Here is a 16,068-nt window from a genome sequence, read left to right as displayed (position 1 = left end):
ATGGGATGACGTATTGCTGCAGAATGCTTTGGTAGCCATGCTGGTTAAGTGTGCCTTGAATTCTAAATAAATCACCGACAGTGTCACCAGCAAAGCACCCTCATACCATCACACCTCCTCCATGCTTCACGGTGGGAACTACACATGTGGAGATAATCCGTTCACATACTCTGTGTCTCACAAAGACACAATGGTTGGAACCAAAAATCTCAAATGTGGACTCATCAGATCAAAGGACAGATGTCCACTGGTCTAATGTCCATTGCTCGTGTTTCTTGGCCCAAGCAAGTCTCTTCTTCTTATTGGTGTCCTTTATTAGTGGTTTCTTTGCAGAAATTCAACCATTAAGGCCTGCTTCACGCAGTTTCCTCTGTACAGTTGATGTTGAGAAGTGTCTGTTACCTGAACTCTGTGAAGCATTTATTTGGGCTGCAATTTCTGAGGTTGGTAACTCTAATGAACTTATCCTCTGCAGCAGAGGTAACTCTGGGTCTTCCTTTCCTATGGCGGTCCTCATGACAGCCAGTTTCATCATAGTGCTTGATGGTTTTTGTGACTGTACTTGAAGAAACTTTTAAAGTTCTTGAAATTTTCCGTATTGACTGACCTTTAGGTCTTTGGGGGCGGCAGGTAGCCTAGTGGTTAGAGCGTTGGGCCAGTAACCGAAAGGTTGCTGGATCGAATCCCCGAGCTGACAACGTAAAAAAAAATATGTTGTTCTGAACAAGGCAGTTAACCCATTGTTCCCTGGTAGGCCATCATTGTAAATAAGAATTTGTTCTTAACTGACTTGCCGGGTTAAATTTAAACATTTTAAGTAATGATGGACTGTTGTTTGTCTTTTCATATTTGAGCTGTTCTTGCCATAATATGGACTTGGTCTTTTACCAAATAGGGCTATCTTCTGTATACCACCCCTACCTTGTCACAACACAACTGATTGGCTCAAACACATTAAGATAGAAAGAAATTACACAAAATGTATTCCAGGTGACTACCTCATGAAGCTGGTTGAGAGAATGTCAAGAGTGTGCAAAGCTGTCATCAAGGCAAGAATCTCAAATCTCAAATATATTTAGATTTGTTTAACACCTTTTTGGTTACTACATGATTCCATATGTGTTATTTCATAGTTTTGATGTCTTCACCATTATTCTACAATGTAGAAAATAGTAAAATAATGAAAATCTCTTGAATGAGTAGGTGTGTCCAAACTTTTGATTGGATAGATGGATAGACGGACAGGCAGACAGGCGGGCAGACAGATGTTTAGATATTGATAGATATTAGGCCACTGACAGTTGTTGGGCCCAATGTGACTGTGAGTGTCACGGAGCCTCAGGTTCCCATCAACTCCTCCTGCCTTCATCATGTCCAGATGAAACTAAGCTCACGGAACAGATTGTAAATGAAGATTTAATATCAGTCATATGTGAAGTCCCTCTCTAGCATTTATAATGTATTAGTTTCATTATATCAGACAGCATACGGAAAAAGCTTCATATCCAATATAGTGTTTGGCTCATGAAAGACTGGACCGAGTTTCTTTTTATGCCTCAGTAGTGGACGGACTGGGGAATTTGTGCAGCTCTGTTCAGTTTGGATAAATAAGGACTTGTGCAACTCTGTTCAGGTTAGGAACGGTTACGGTTAAACTAATTACACAAATCTGAGCTCAAGGGTGACTACTCAAACATTATGACTTAAACCGTACAATCATACAATATTGATAGTGGAGCGCAAGAGATTTATGCAGCAGGAGCTACAGTATACTGTATCCCAGAGCATGTACGTGCTGCCGATTGTTTTCAAATGACTATGTGTGCCTGTTTGGTATGTAAGGTGCTACCAGCTGAGTCACATGTAAAGGAATTTTCACATTACAGAGCCATACCACCTTCAATGTAAAACAGACTGATAATCTGGACTGATCTTTGACCACGGTCTAATTGGTGAACTGTGATTATATTACATCCCACCATTATATTAGATCCCACCAGTGAATAGAGGAATGGAGGGAGGAATGGAGAGAAGGATGGAGAGGAAGATGAAACTGAACTACAGAGAGTGGCTCGAATGGATTTTGCCACCATGACTGAACAGAATGGAACCGACAGGGAGGATAGGGATGGAATCAGACCACATATGTACAGTACTGTGTTTGTATGTGTGCGTGCGTGATGACACAATCTCTCTAATCATTAAATGATTTTGGACCGACCAAAGGACTGCAGGGACCTGAGTAGCATCAAGGATGAGTTTAGACTGGTTTACGTCAGAGTACAATCAGAGTGCGTCAGAGAATTGAGTGTCAGACAGCTTTCTCAACATGATCTTCAGTAGATGTGTATGTTTATGCGTGTGTGTGTTAAGACAGTAGCATATAAGGAGGAGTATGCGAAGGCCTTTCTCACCACTATCTTCAGAACAGAGGAGAAGGTCTTGGCGTCTTCAGCCACGCCACCGATGTAGAGCTTTCTGGTGAAGACAGGCGGGTGGTCGTTCTCATCCCGCACCTCGATAAACACCTTGGCTGTGTTGGCTGCAGAGTTAAAGAGGAGGGACACAGTCACATTTTAGACATGAGGCATATTGTCTTATCCACTTGCATTGACGTTCCTCTACAGTACACACTATAGTTTAGAGGGGATCAGTGTAGGTAGGTAGTCCCATACAAAAACACAGGTTCCAGTTCATAATCAAATAATCAAATATGTTCTCCTTTTGCAGCTACTGTGCCATTTCCATTCATATGCCAGATTGTCCTCAAGGAAAATAGCTTGTAGTAAGGATATACACACTCCACACCTATTTGTCACTGTTTAACTTATACAGTACAAATATGTACAAAACTAGCACAACCTTACCCACACTGCAGTTAAGGTGAAAAATATGCACTGTCAATGACTATTTTTCTTCCAGCAGAGCACAGAAATGTAAAGTCATGTTGCTAGGGCTAAGGAGGATCCAAGGAAATAGGATGAAACACAGTTCATTAAATCACAGGCACAAACACCACCGTGAGAGCCAGAGGGAAGGCACAGAGGAATACGACAGTCGCTCTCTCTCTATTGCCTTTTTCTGTCTCTCTAAAAACGGTTTTATTCCCTCCACGGTTTATCCGTTGTGGTCTTGTGGGAAATTGTTAACTTTTCAGTTAAGACACACACTCACAAACAGATGCTTGCAAGTGTAGAGAAACACAACAGCATAGAGAGAAATTCAGCACACACACATAAAAAGAAAAGCATTAAGAGAAAGGATGGCTCACATGGCAGAATGGGGTATTGAGTCTGCGTAGAGTACATTTTAATTTAGGGAAAGGGGTGGTGGGAGTGGAGGGGAGCTGTGTTAAATTAATTCTTATCAATTACTCTGCTTTTTAAATATGTGTGTGTGTGTGTGTGTGTGTGTAATGATGTTAATTGGGCTGTGACAATCTGACAATTACGCCCTGTTCTGCTCTGATTATTTGAACTCAATAAAGTTTTAAAAAATTACGAAAATTTACACGGTACGGTGGCCTGCTCTGCATTCCAATGAATACAGATTCAGAGGAAGAGGTGAAGAGAGGAGGTGAAGAGGGTTTATCTGAAGTGGGCCCCAAAAAAATTGAGGGGGGGAGGAGTTAACCTAGCAGTTAAGAGCGTTGGGCCAGTAACCAAAAAGTTGCTGGTTCGAATCCCTGAGCTGACTACAGTAACTGACATTTTTTCCGATGTGCCCTTGAAGAAGGTAATTGCTCCTGTTAGTTCTTCTGGATAAGAGTGTCTGCTAAATGACTAATAATTGTAGAAATAAATATGCTGTCAACTCCTCTAAGTACCACAAACCAAGGACAACCACGGTATCTAGCTGGAAAGGTGAACACTTGATGTAGCGTCCCAGCCCCCTACTCCAGTTCAATATCGCCCTCTTACATTTAGAGGGAACCCGCAGTTGGGCCATGACCACGACCATGGAGTCAGCCTGAACCCTGAGCACGTAGCTGGTGACAGTCTCATAATCCAGAGGCTTAGCCGTGGAGATCACACCAGTCCGGTTACTCACTTGGAACTCACCTACAACCAACCAAAAAACAATCAGTACAACATGAGGAAGACATTGGTAGCACTCACTGACAGGATCAACATTGGATAAAAAAAAAGAGGTTAATTTTGTGTCTGTGTCTGTGCCAACTGCCAACCACAAAGATTATAACCTATAGTTTTTTTATTTGGGCTTTTTGCAGCCAGCTGCTGATACTGTACCTGCACACACTGTTTAATTGTGATGCAGTTCATTAGCCCCATTATACATTTAATTTCACTACTTCCAGATGCTCAGGTTTAAAGCACTCATTTAGGACATTCCCAAGTCGATGCATTAATCAGCAGTAGACATCACACATTGATGAAGACTATTGCACGTTGACTTCATAGACATGGAAATTGACTGTGATAAAAGGAAACTTCTACTGTTGTTAAAAATAGTTACCTTAACAATAGTTACTTTTACCACAAGTAAAGTGCAGCCAATTTTTTGTTTCAGGTAATTTCTCAGCATTTTCCATGGATTGTATATTATTGCAAGAATTTAAGACAGAAATGTGACCTTTTCCTATTTTGGCAAGTGTTTGTTCTATCTATGGCACTGGAGGGTACGTTTCTACACTTACCGCCTTCGTTTCCTCCTACGATGGAGTAGAAGATTGTCTGGTTCATGGCGGCTGCCAGGATGCTGCCCACTGGTCTGCCTACTGGGGCCAGCTCACTGACAAGAGCAAACCTGGAGACAGAGATGACATCCAATATGACTAAATATCCCTGGACACATTACCACTGACAACTTCCTGAAAAAAATCCATTGTGACAAAATCCAATTCTCTGACACTCTGCACCTTACCACCACATTTAGCAAACACATTGTTGAATATGGCATATTTGAAAATTGCACTAAAGGAGACTATATTCAAACATTCAATGTTTCTACAATAGCATTTAACACTTTATCTTAGCTTGACAACTTCAAGTGAACATTACGTCGGTGTCTTCAGGTTGTCAAGATAAAAAAAGATCACAACAATGTCCTTGATATTTAACACTTCCTCTATTGTGCCGTGAATAGCATGAGATAGCATGAGCTGTTATTTCCATGATAGGAGAGACAATGGCTAATAACAGCTAACAGCCATGGCTGACTATCACACATAAAGAATGCATTCTCATCCACATCTACGACAGATAAGCTTGTCACAGGTCTCCATAGAAGTAGCGGTTGCAATAAATAGCGCTGAACGCTAGCTTGGCAGAGTGTCGGCATGAGATGATTTAAGTTGATAATGCCATCTTACTGTGTGTGCTTTTGTAATACTGTCAGTGAGTGTGTATGTGTGTCTCGTGTTGCTTCAAGACTAGTTTCACTTCAGCCTACAGTCAATCATGTCAAGAGATAAAAAGCCTTCCCTGTGAAAGCTTTGTGGGGAAAAGTAACGATCAAATCATAAGGTGTGGGAGTCGTATTCTATTATGTACACTAAACTCCATTCAGTGTCAGGGTTACAGAACCTTCCGCAGTAGAGGAAGTAAAAGATAAAGGAGCGTCTCCCAGCTGTAAACCATATTGGCAACCCAAGGCAGTTTAAACCACCGTGTCAACGCTGTCATTTCATTACTCCTTCCTGTCTTCCCTGACCCCCATGCATTTTATAGCATCAATAATAAAGCATGCCTTCAGGTAAGAACAAACGTAAAAACAGAGTCAGACTTTTACTCCAGGGGTTTGTTCTCGTGTTTTAATAGCACGGCTCTTCCATATAAAAGTGATTTCATGAGAGGAACCAAAGAGGAGACAGCATCCATTTCCCATATTGAACATGAAGGTCGGTGTGAGGCATTTGCACTGGGAAAAAGATATAGGCATCTTCTTTACAACAACTGGATTTATTCACGAGACACATACAGTAAGCATATGAGAAAATATTAGTACACCTCAAAGAATATCAACTATCCCTGCTAGACAACATGCAATAATCATTTGACTGTCAGGGAGATAAACTGAAGAAGTGAGAGATGAAACCTCATAGAAACCTATATAATCTAAAAGTGAATATCAGGTGGCTTAGAAAACAATCTGTATTTGAGGAAACAATGTCTTGAGAGACAGAAGGTCAATGGTAATTTTGATACACCATGTGCAGAAATCTGTAAGAATTTCAGTTGAGACAACATAACTTCCTGTGTACTTATGCAAAGCATGGACATTAAGTCCTGACATTGAACAAATTCCAGTATCACATCAGTAAGCATGCATGGATGAATAAATCACAGCTCCAATCCACACCTGGGCCTTTGCTGTCTAAGCCTTTCAAAAACTTTTCTATAAATACAGACCCTCCTCTTAACACTCACTATGAATCAAGTCTATCCATATGAAGTGTTCTCTTTGTAGAAGCTTTAAGAGGGATGACGGAGAGAGACTTGGCAAAGGCCAACACAGACTAAATGACTCTGGGAGCTGCTAGAGTTACGATATCAGTGAAGGAAATACACTGGGGCTTGGGGAAAATGTGCCCCTGGAAAACCAGCAAGACACTGGTTGGGGAAGGTTGGCATGTTTTTAACTCTAGTTAAGGCTAACTCTATACATTGAGTGAGCAAAACATAAGAAAACCTTCCTCATATTGAGTTGGACCCCCCCCCCCTCAGGGGGCATGGACTCCACAGGGATGCTGGCCCATGTTGACTCTAACGCTTCCCACAGTTGTGTCAAGTTGGCTGGATGTCCTTTGGGTGGTGTACCATTCTTGATACACACGGGAAACTGTTGAGCGTGAAAAACCCAGCAGCGTTGCAGTTCTTGACACAAACCAGTGTGCCTGGCACCTACTACCATACCCTGTTCAAAGGCACTTAAAACTTTTGTCTTGTCCATTCAACGTCTGAATGGCACACATACATAATCCATGTCTCAAGGCTTAAAAATCCTTTAACCTGTTTCCTCCCCTTCATCTACACTGATTAAAGTGGATTTAACAAGTGACATCAATAAGGGATCATAGCTTTCACCCGGATTCACCTTGTCAGTCTATGTCATGGAAAGAGCAGGTGTTCTTAATGTTTTGTACACTAAGTGTACACCAGTACTGTGTAGTACTGACTCTGTTGCCCATTGCCACTAATGTGTAGGAGTGCAGCAGCAGAGCAACAGGCTTACAGGGTTGAAGCTAATATATTGCTGCCTGGACCTGAAGTCAAACATTGGGTGAGATTATTGTGAATTGAGGCTAATGCTACTATAAATGCTACAAGGGTTGCAGACGACTGCGTGATCATGATGTCCGTAACCGATGTGACTAAAACCTTTAAACAGGTTAACATTCACAAAGCCGCAGGGCCAGACAGATTACCAGGACACGTACTCAGAGCATGCACTGACCAGCTGGCAAGTTTTCACTGACATTTTCAACCTCTCCCTGACTCAGTCTATAATACCTACATGTTTCCAGCAGACCATCATTGTCCCTGTGCCCAAGAACGCCAAGATAACCTGTCTAAATGACTATTGCCCCACAGCACTCACATCTGTAGCCATGAAATGCTTTGAAAGGCTGGTCAGGGCTCACATCAACACCATCAGCCCAGACACCCTGGACCCACACCAATTCGCATACCGCCCCAACAGATCCACAGATGACGCAATCTCTATTGCACATCACAATGCCCTTTCCCACCTGGACAAGAGGGGAAATAACTATGTGAGAATGCTGTTCATAGACTACAGCTCAGCGTTCAACACCATAGTCCCCTCAGCTGGGGACCCTGGGACTGAACACCTCTCTCTGCAACTAACTGGATCCTGGACTTCCTGACGGACGTTCCCCAGGTGGTGAGGTTAGACAACAACACATCCACCACCCCGACGCTCAACACGGGTGCCCCTAAGGGGTGCGTGCTTAGTCCCCTCCTGTACTCCCTGTTCACACACGACTGCGTGGCCGACGATGACACGCCGGTGGTAGGCCTGATCACCGACAATGATGAGATAGCCCTTAGGAAGGAGGTCAGAGACCTGGCAGTGTGGTGACAGGACAACAACCTCTCCCTCAACGTCAGTAAGACAAAGGAGCTGATCATGGACTACACGAAATGAAGAGCTAAGTACGCACCCCATTCACATTGACAGGGCTGTAGTGGAGCAGGTCGAGAGCTTCAAGTTCCTCTGTGTCCACATGACTAAGGATCTATCATGGTCCATACAAACCAACACAGTCACACCAACACAGTCACCATGTGCAATGCCATGCATCGGCTGGACTGGTGTAAAGCTCGCCGCCATTGGACTCTGGAGAAGTGGAAACGCGTTCTCTGGCGTGATGAATCCCGCTTCCCCATCTGGCAGTCCGACGGACAAATCTAGATTTGTCAGATGGCAGGAGAACGCTACCTGCCCCAATGCATAGTCCCAACTGTAAAGTTTGTGGAGGAGGAATAATGGTGTGGGGCTGTTTTTCATGGTTCGGGCTAGGCCCCTTAGTTACAGTGAAGCGAAATCTTAATGTTACAGCATACAATTATATTCTAGACGATTCTGTGCTTACATTTCCCCCTATACACAAAGCGAGGTCCATATAGAAATGGTTGGTCGAGATCGGTTTGGAGGTGCTTGACTGGCCTGCACAGAACTCTGACCTCAACCCCATCGAACACCTTTGGGATGAATTGGAACGCCGAGCCAGGCCTAATCGCCCAAAATCAGTGCCTGACCTCACTAACACTTTTGTGGCGTAATGGAAGCAAGTCCCCGCAACAATGTTCCAACATCTAGTGGAAAGCCTTCCCAGAAGAGTGGAGGCTGTTTATAGCAGCAAAGGGGGAACCAAATCCATATTAATGCCCGTGAATAATGAGATGTTCGACAAGGAGGTATCCACATACTTTTAGTCATGTAGTGTATCTACCTTAATTACCTCATACCCCTCTACATCAACTCAGTACTGGTACCCCATGTATACAGCCAAGTTATTGTTACCCATTGTGTATTTACTATTACTTTTATTATTATGCATTTTACTTTTCTATTATTTCTAAATGTTTCTTCTCTCTGCATTGTTGGGAACGGCTCATAATTAAGCACTTCAGTTTTAGTCTACACCTGTTGTTTACGAAACCTGGGACAAACACAATTTGATTTGACTTAATTGAGGCTGTGACACGCTACGCTAACATGCTCAGCGCAGAGCGGCCAGAGTTGACTGGTTGCAGTCGCGCTCAAAAGCAGCTTCGCCCGAGGGTGTTAGCGACTGTGAAATCCCAAAGGATGTGTGTTGGTCTGTGTGCTTGCATTTGTGTATGTGGTGTGTCTGTGCGTGTGTGTGTATGAACAAGACAGAATTCTGCAACCCCCCCAAAACTGAACTACAAAGGGACAACAACAAGTCAATCCAGAGAGGGACGTGGCTAATAAGGAACTTAAATTAGTGTGAGCCAAAGAAGTCGGTGTATTCTAGGATTCAATTATACATAGAGCAGAACCATGTAGCATGGAGGAGGGACAAGGGGGGGTGATTCCAAAGCCTTTCATATTTAGATAAGATGAACAGGACAATGAGGAGCGAGAGAGAGAGAGAGAGAGAGAGAGAGAGAGAGAGAGACTGAAAAAGAGGCACAGGCAGAGAGAGGAGGCGGTAAGAGAGAAAAAGAGACAGAAAATTAGAAAGAAAAACAAGGAGAGAAAGAGACTCTCTCCAATGTGTCAGCATGAGAGAGTGTGAATGACATGCCAGTGTGCAGAGCGTCACACAGAGGTGTCAGCGGGTGCCAGGCCCCGGGGCCAAACTCAGAGTGACGTTGACGAGACATGGCAGAGGAGTGCAAACCATGCTGCGTGCCACAGGGGAGAATGTTACCGTGCCAACACACACACACACACTCTCTCTCTCAATTTTCAATTCAAGGGGCTTTATCTCTCTCTCTCTCTCATTCTCTCTTTTTCTCTCTCTCTTTCTCTCTGCAGCCTGTATTGCATAAGATAACGTGTTGAGTGAACACAGTGGGTCTGAAGCACAGAGGACAGAGTATATGAGTGTATATGAGTATATGATTCAGGTCATAGGTCACTGGTAAGGTCTCACGACACAAATTCGTATATTGCAGTACATGAGTCTAAAAGCCCTATGTACAGTTAGCACTGCGTAAAACATTAAAAACCACTGTGGGTTATCATAAGAACCACACTCATAAGCATTGCATGGACATTCATAAATGTTGCATACATACAGAAGCGGATATGTTACTGTGCATAATCTTTCTGTGCCTGGTGTTCTTGCCACAAGCCGACACCTGCATTCTGTTCAGTATTTATGTATTAGGCAGTGTTTGTGAAGGTGATACTTCTACATAGTTTATGACTATGTTAGATCAGTGTTAAATAAGCCTAAATGGGCTTTATATCAAAGTAGAACTGATTCAACGCCCTACACATGGAAAGTTAGTATCTCCTCTTTGTGGTTTTGCAATTTACTGGCTTTTTGTTGTTGTATTTGACTGCATTGGGACTTTAAGAAGGGACCTTTGAATCCAGGCTCCATACATTACCTTCTATTAAGAGGACGTGACTTATTATATTAGGCAGCCACAGCACAGTAAATTCAGTCACGCTGCAAGATTTGCACAGGGAATACGCCTAATCCATTAACCTGCACCTTACATTTTCCAAAATTTCATTCGTGTATTTTTACACATCAATCCACTGGCTGAATACTAATTAGGTGCTATTATCAAATGCCAAGGGCAGACTCACAGGTGTTGAGTTGTGTCTCAATGTGACTCCTAACAACCACATCAGTGAGCTATATTTGTTAGCCTCCTTTACAGGCTACGGTTGAAAGTTGAAGCCAATTCAATGTTATTCATTCTGGAAATAATGATCATATGAATACAATCATGCCCACTTTATATAAAAAATGTGACTTCATGAAAACATGGATTTGACAATAACTTGACCCCAACCCTTGGCGAATTTTTTTTATCCACACTCTTAAATCATACAAATCGTACTGTAGACTAAACCAGTAAAAGTTTAAGCTAAAATACAAAGTGCATCACTATTAAAATGATGCAATACTATTACAGACCACTGTGTTGCAGCATGCTTCAGGGACTGAATAGAGAACTTTCTAAATGAAAGGTAATACTTAGACATGCACTGTAGGCAGAGATGGAGAGGAATGGGGATGGAGACATCGAGGGGAGCTGATCCCCAAAACATTTAGGGTTTTAAGTAGAGGTCGACCGATGGCCGATTAATTAGTGCCAATTTCAAGTTTTCATAACAAATCGGTAATCGACCTATTTGGACACCGATTTTGGCCGATTAAATTGCAATCCACGAGGAAAGTGCAGCGTCAAAAGGACCTTGTGGCTGCAAGGAGTCAAGGTAAGTTGCTAGCTAGCATTAAACTTATCTTATAAAAAACAATGATCTTCACATAATCACTAGTTAACTACACATGGTTGATGATATTACTAGGTTAACTACAGTTGAAGTCAGAAGTTTACATACACCTTGTAACTGAGTCAGGTTTGTAGGCCTTCTTGCTCGCACACGCTTTTTCAGTTCTGCCCACACATTTTCTATAGGATTGAGGTCAGGGCTTTGTGATGGCCACTCCAATACCTTGACTTTGTTGCCCTTAAGCCATTTTGCCACAACTTTGGAAGTATTTTGGCGTACAGCAGGTCAGCCACCAGGGGGAGACTCGTCGAGGCCTGGTGACAGACGGAGTATACATCACGAGGCGATGGCTCCATCTGCTGGACGTGCCAGGTCTCGACGGGCTCTCCTGCCAGGACTAATTGTGGCTGATTGGGGATTGGTGACTAATCAAGGGCTGATTGCTCACCAGCTGTACAAGTCCCATAAAGCTGCCAGAAGGGCAGTGCACAGGGGAGAGACTGGGGGAGGAAAGGACTCCTGTATAGTTGGGGACGGAACCAGCAGTAACAGGAGGGAGTTCAGTTTTTGATCCCCACAGGATATAGCAAGACCCGGAGCCCAGAAGACGGTATCCCGGAGAGGGTATCTTGGGGGAGACCTATTCTTTTCTTTTGGACTTTTATTTTCATAAACACCTTTGAAACTGAGCTAATCCTACTCTGTCTGTGTCTGATCTGTGTAAACGTTTTGACCCAGCCCCCTGGTCTGCCACAGTATGCTTGGGGTCATTGTCCATTTGGTTGACCCATTTGCGGCCAAGCTTTAACTTCCTGACTGATGTCTTGAGATGTTGCTTCAATATATCCACATAATTTTCCCTCCTCATGATGCCATCTATTTTGTGAAGTCCACCAGTCCCTCCTGCAGCAAAGCACCCCCACAACATGATGCTGCCACCCCTGTGCTTCACGGTTGGGATGGTATTCTTCGGCTTGCAAGCCTCCCCCTTTTTCCTCCAAACATAACGATGGTCATTATGGCTAAACTGTTGTATTTTTCTTTCATCAGACCAGAGGACATTTCTCCAAAAAGTACAATCTTTGTCCCCATGTGCAGTTGCAAACCGTAGTCTGGCTTATTTATGGCGGTTTTGGAGCAGTGGCTTCTCCCTTGCTGAGCGGCCTTTCGGGTCATGTCGATATAGGAATTGTTTTGCTGTGTATATAGATACTTTTGTACCTGTTTCCTCCAGCATCTTCACAAGGTCCTTTGCTGCTGTTCTGGGATTGATTGGCACTTTTCGCACCAAAGTACTTTCATCTCTAGGAGACAGAATGCGTCTCTTTCCTGAACGGTATGGCGGCTGCGTGGTCCCATGGTGTTTATACCTGCGTACTATTGTTTGTACAGATGAACGTGGTACCTTCAGGCGATGTCCTGGCTGATTTTTTAGTTGTTGATTTTCCCATGATGTCAAGCAGAGGCACTGAGTGTGAAGGTAGGCCTTGAAATACATCCACAGGTACACCTCAAATTGACTCAAATGATGTCAATTAGCCTAACAGAAGCTTCTAAAGCCATGACATAATTTTCTGGAATGTCCCAAGCTGTTTAAAGGCACAGTCAACTTAGTGTATGTTAACTTCTGACCCACTGGAATTGTGATACAGTGAATTATAAGTGAAATATGTCTGTAAACAATTGTTGGAAAAATTACTTGTGTCATGCACAAAGTCGATGTCCTAACCGACTTCTGTGTTTATTATATTATAATTAAGTCTATGATTTAATAGAGCAGTCTGACTGAGCGGTGGTAGGCAGCAGCAGGCTCATAAGCATTCATTCAAACAGCAGTTTACTGCGTTTCGCAGCAGTTCTTAGCAATACTTGAAGCACAGCGTGTCACACCCTGATCAGTTTCACCTGTCCTCATTATTGTCTCCACCCCCTCCAAGTGTCGCTTGTTTTCCCCAGTGTGTTTATCCCAGTCTCTCTGTGCCAGTACATCTTGTATGTTCCAAGTCAACCAGCCTTTATTCCCGTACTCCTGCCTTTGCTATTCTCTTTTTATAAGTCCTCCCGGTTTTGACCCTTGCCTGTTCTGGACTCTGTACCCGCCTGCCTGACCATTCTGCCTGCCTTGACCTCTGCCACTCTGTACCTCCTGGACTCTGATCTGGTTTTGACCTTTTGCCTGTCCATGACCATTCTCTTGCCTACTCCTTTTGGATTATTAAACATTGTAAGACTCCAACCATCTGCCTCCTGTGTCTGCATCTGGGTCTCGCCTTGTATCATGATACAGCGGTGTTTATGACTTCAAGCCTATCAACTCCCGAGATTAGGCTGGCAATACTAAAGTGCCTATAAGAACATCCAATAGTCAAAGGTATATGAAATACAAATGGTATAATGAGAAATAGTCGACATGTCATGATTTCTATAATAACTACAACCTAAAACTTCTTAACTGGGAATATTGAAGAACTAGGAATATTGAACCACCAGTTTTCATATGTTCTCGTGTTCTGAGCAAGGAACTTAAACGTTAGCTTTTTTACATGGCACAAATTGCACTTTTACTTTCTTCTCCAACACTGTGTTTTTGCATTATTTAAACCAAATTGAAGTATTATAGTATTATAGTAAATTGTAGTATTATACAGCAATATTCCAATATTCCATTACGTAGGAAGTCAAGTCAACTCTTTTGTGAAAAGCAACAGGATTGGTTTTATTTCCCCCCAGTTTGTCTGAATCATAATTGCAGAGCGGACTAAAGGCCGGGAAAGATGCTGTATTGTTGTTGCTTGTCAGCTGAAGAATATCGAAAGGCATTTGTATATAAAAGAGGCATGTACGTGAGCACGTGTGTGTGTGTGTATATGTGCGCTTGTGCTTATGTGTGTGTGTGTGTGTGTACATGAGTGTGATGTGCCTGCTGTGCACGCTGCATGCTGATAAGTGTCAGTCTTGCTCTGGCTCTTTGAAGCGTAACGTCACAACACAGTTGAGCACTGGAGCAGGTCACCAAGAGTCAGCCTCCACACTCTCAATGGTGTTGAGAACATGACCTACTACAAACACAGTCCCAAACAACACACTGGGTGACTGACATGCTGTGCATGTGTGGTAGAGTGCAGGCCTCATGCGGCATGTATGTGTGTATTTATATTTAGCAGTCATTTGCAACGACTAGAGGTCGACCGATTCTGATTTTTCAACGCCGATACCCATACCGATTATTGGAGGACCAAAAAAAGCCGATACCAATTAAATCGGCCGATTTTTATATAAATATTTGTAATAATGACAATTACAACTATACTGAATGAACACTTTTATTTTTACTTAATATAACGTGTGAACATATGTGTGAACATAACAAGATTCAACAACTGAGACACATCCGACCATCACCCCTGGTGAGACAAAACCGCAACTCGTCAGTGAAGAGCACTTTTTGCCAGTCCTGTCTGGTCCAGCGACGATGGGTTTGTGCCCATAGGCGACGTTGTTGCCGGTGATGTCTGGTGAGGACCTGCCTTACAACAGGCCTACAAGCCCTCAGTCCAGCCTCTCTCAGCCTATTGCGGAGAGTCTGAGCACTGATGGAGGGATTGTGCGTTCCTGGTGTAACTCGGGCAGTTGTTGTTGCCATCCTGTACCTGTCCCGCAGGTGTGAGGTTCGGATGTACTGATCCTGTGCAGGTGTTGTTACACGTGGTCTGCCACTGCGAGGACGATCCGCTGTCCGTCCTGTCTCCCTGTTGCGCTTTCTTAGGCGTCTCACAGTAGGGACATTGCAATTTATTGCCCTGTGAAGTGCACCAGTACTTCCTGCAGCAAAGCACCCCCACAACATGATGCTGCCACCCCCGTGCTTCCCGGTTTGGATGGTGTTCTTCCTCTTTCTTCAAGCATCTTCACAAGGTCCTTTGCTGTTGTTCTGGGATTGATTTGCACCTTTCTCACCAAAGTACGTTCATCTCTAGGAGACAGAACGCGTCTCCTTCCTGAGCGGTATGACGGCTGCGTGGTCCCATGGTGTTTATACTTGCGTCCTATTGTTTGTACAGATGAACGTGGTACCTTCAGGCGTTTGGAAATTGCTCCCAAGGATGAACCAGACTTGTGGAGGTCTACAATTCTTTTTCTGAGGTCCTGGCTGATTTTTTTTGATTTTCCCATGATGTCAAGCAAAGCGGCACTGAGTTTGAAGGTAGGCCTTGAAATACATCCACAGGTACACCTCCAACTGTCTCAAATTATGTCAACTATCCTAACAGAAGCTTCTAAATTCATGACATCATTTTCTGGAATTTTCCAAGATGTTTAAAGGCACAGTCAACTTAGTGTATGTAAACTTCTGACCCACTGGAATTGTGATACAGTGAATTATAAGTGAAATAATCTGTATGTAAACAATTGTTGGAAAAATTACTACTAAGAACAGACTAGTAACATATTTCAACTCAAAATATGCTATTCTGTTCATTTGAAATACATTTTCTTAGTACCATAATGTTTCTTAAACAACTACTAATGGACTTAGTGTAATGGTGTATATTAAATCAATTTAATAGACTGTGAAAATAGATACCCCAAGAGCGGCTATTGGTACTCGTTGAGGCCCAGCCATTCTAGTGTTAA

The 16,068-nt window shown here is 43.1% G+C and overlaps 1 protein-coding gene across 1 annotated transcript in view; it reads right to left on the bottom strand.

Annotated features, from left to right (window-relative positions):
• LOC139562344 (protocadherin-15-like) overlaps window positions 1–16,068 on the bottom strand; it is a 289,491-nt gene that overhangs the window by 38,649 nt on the left and 234,774 nt on the right. Inside the window, exons 25-27 of the mRNA XM_071380009.1 lie at window positions 4,658–4,767; window positions 3,921–4,061; window positions 2,415–2,542 (exon numbers count right to left, since the gene is read on the bottom strand). Coding sequence (XP_071236110.1) covers window positions 2,415–2,542; window positions 3,921–4,061; window positions 4,658–4,767 — 379 coding nt within the window. The remainder of the gene's footprint in view (window positions 1–2,414; window positions 2,543–3,920; window positions 4,062–4,657; window positions 4,768–16,068) is intronic.

Source organism: Salvelinus alpinus, chromosome 32, assembly GCF_045679555.1.
Source record: "Salvelinus alpinus chromosome 32, SLU_Salpinus.1, whole genome shotgun sequence".
Classification (NCBI taxonomy): Eukaryota; Metazoa; Chordata; class Actinopteri; order Salmoniformes; family Salmonidae; genus Salvelinus; species Salvelinus alpinus.
The sequence above is the reverse complement of the archived record's forward strand: the minus strand, read 5'-3'. Positions and strand labels throughout refer to the sequence as shown.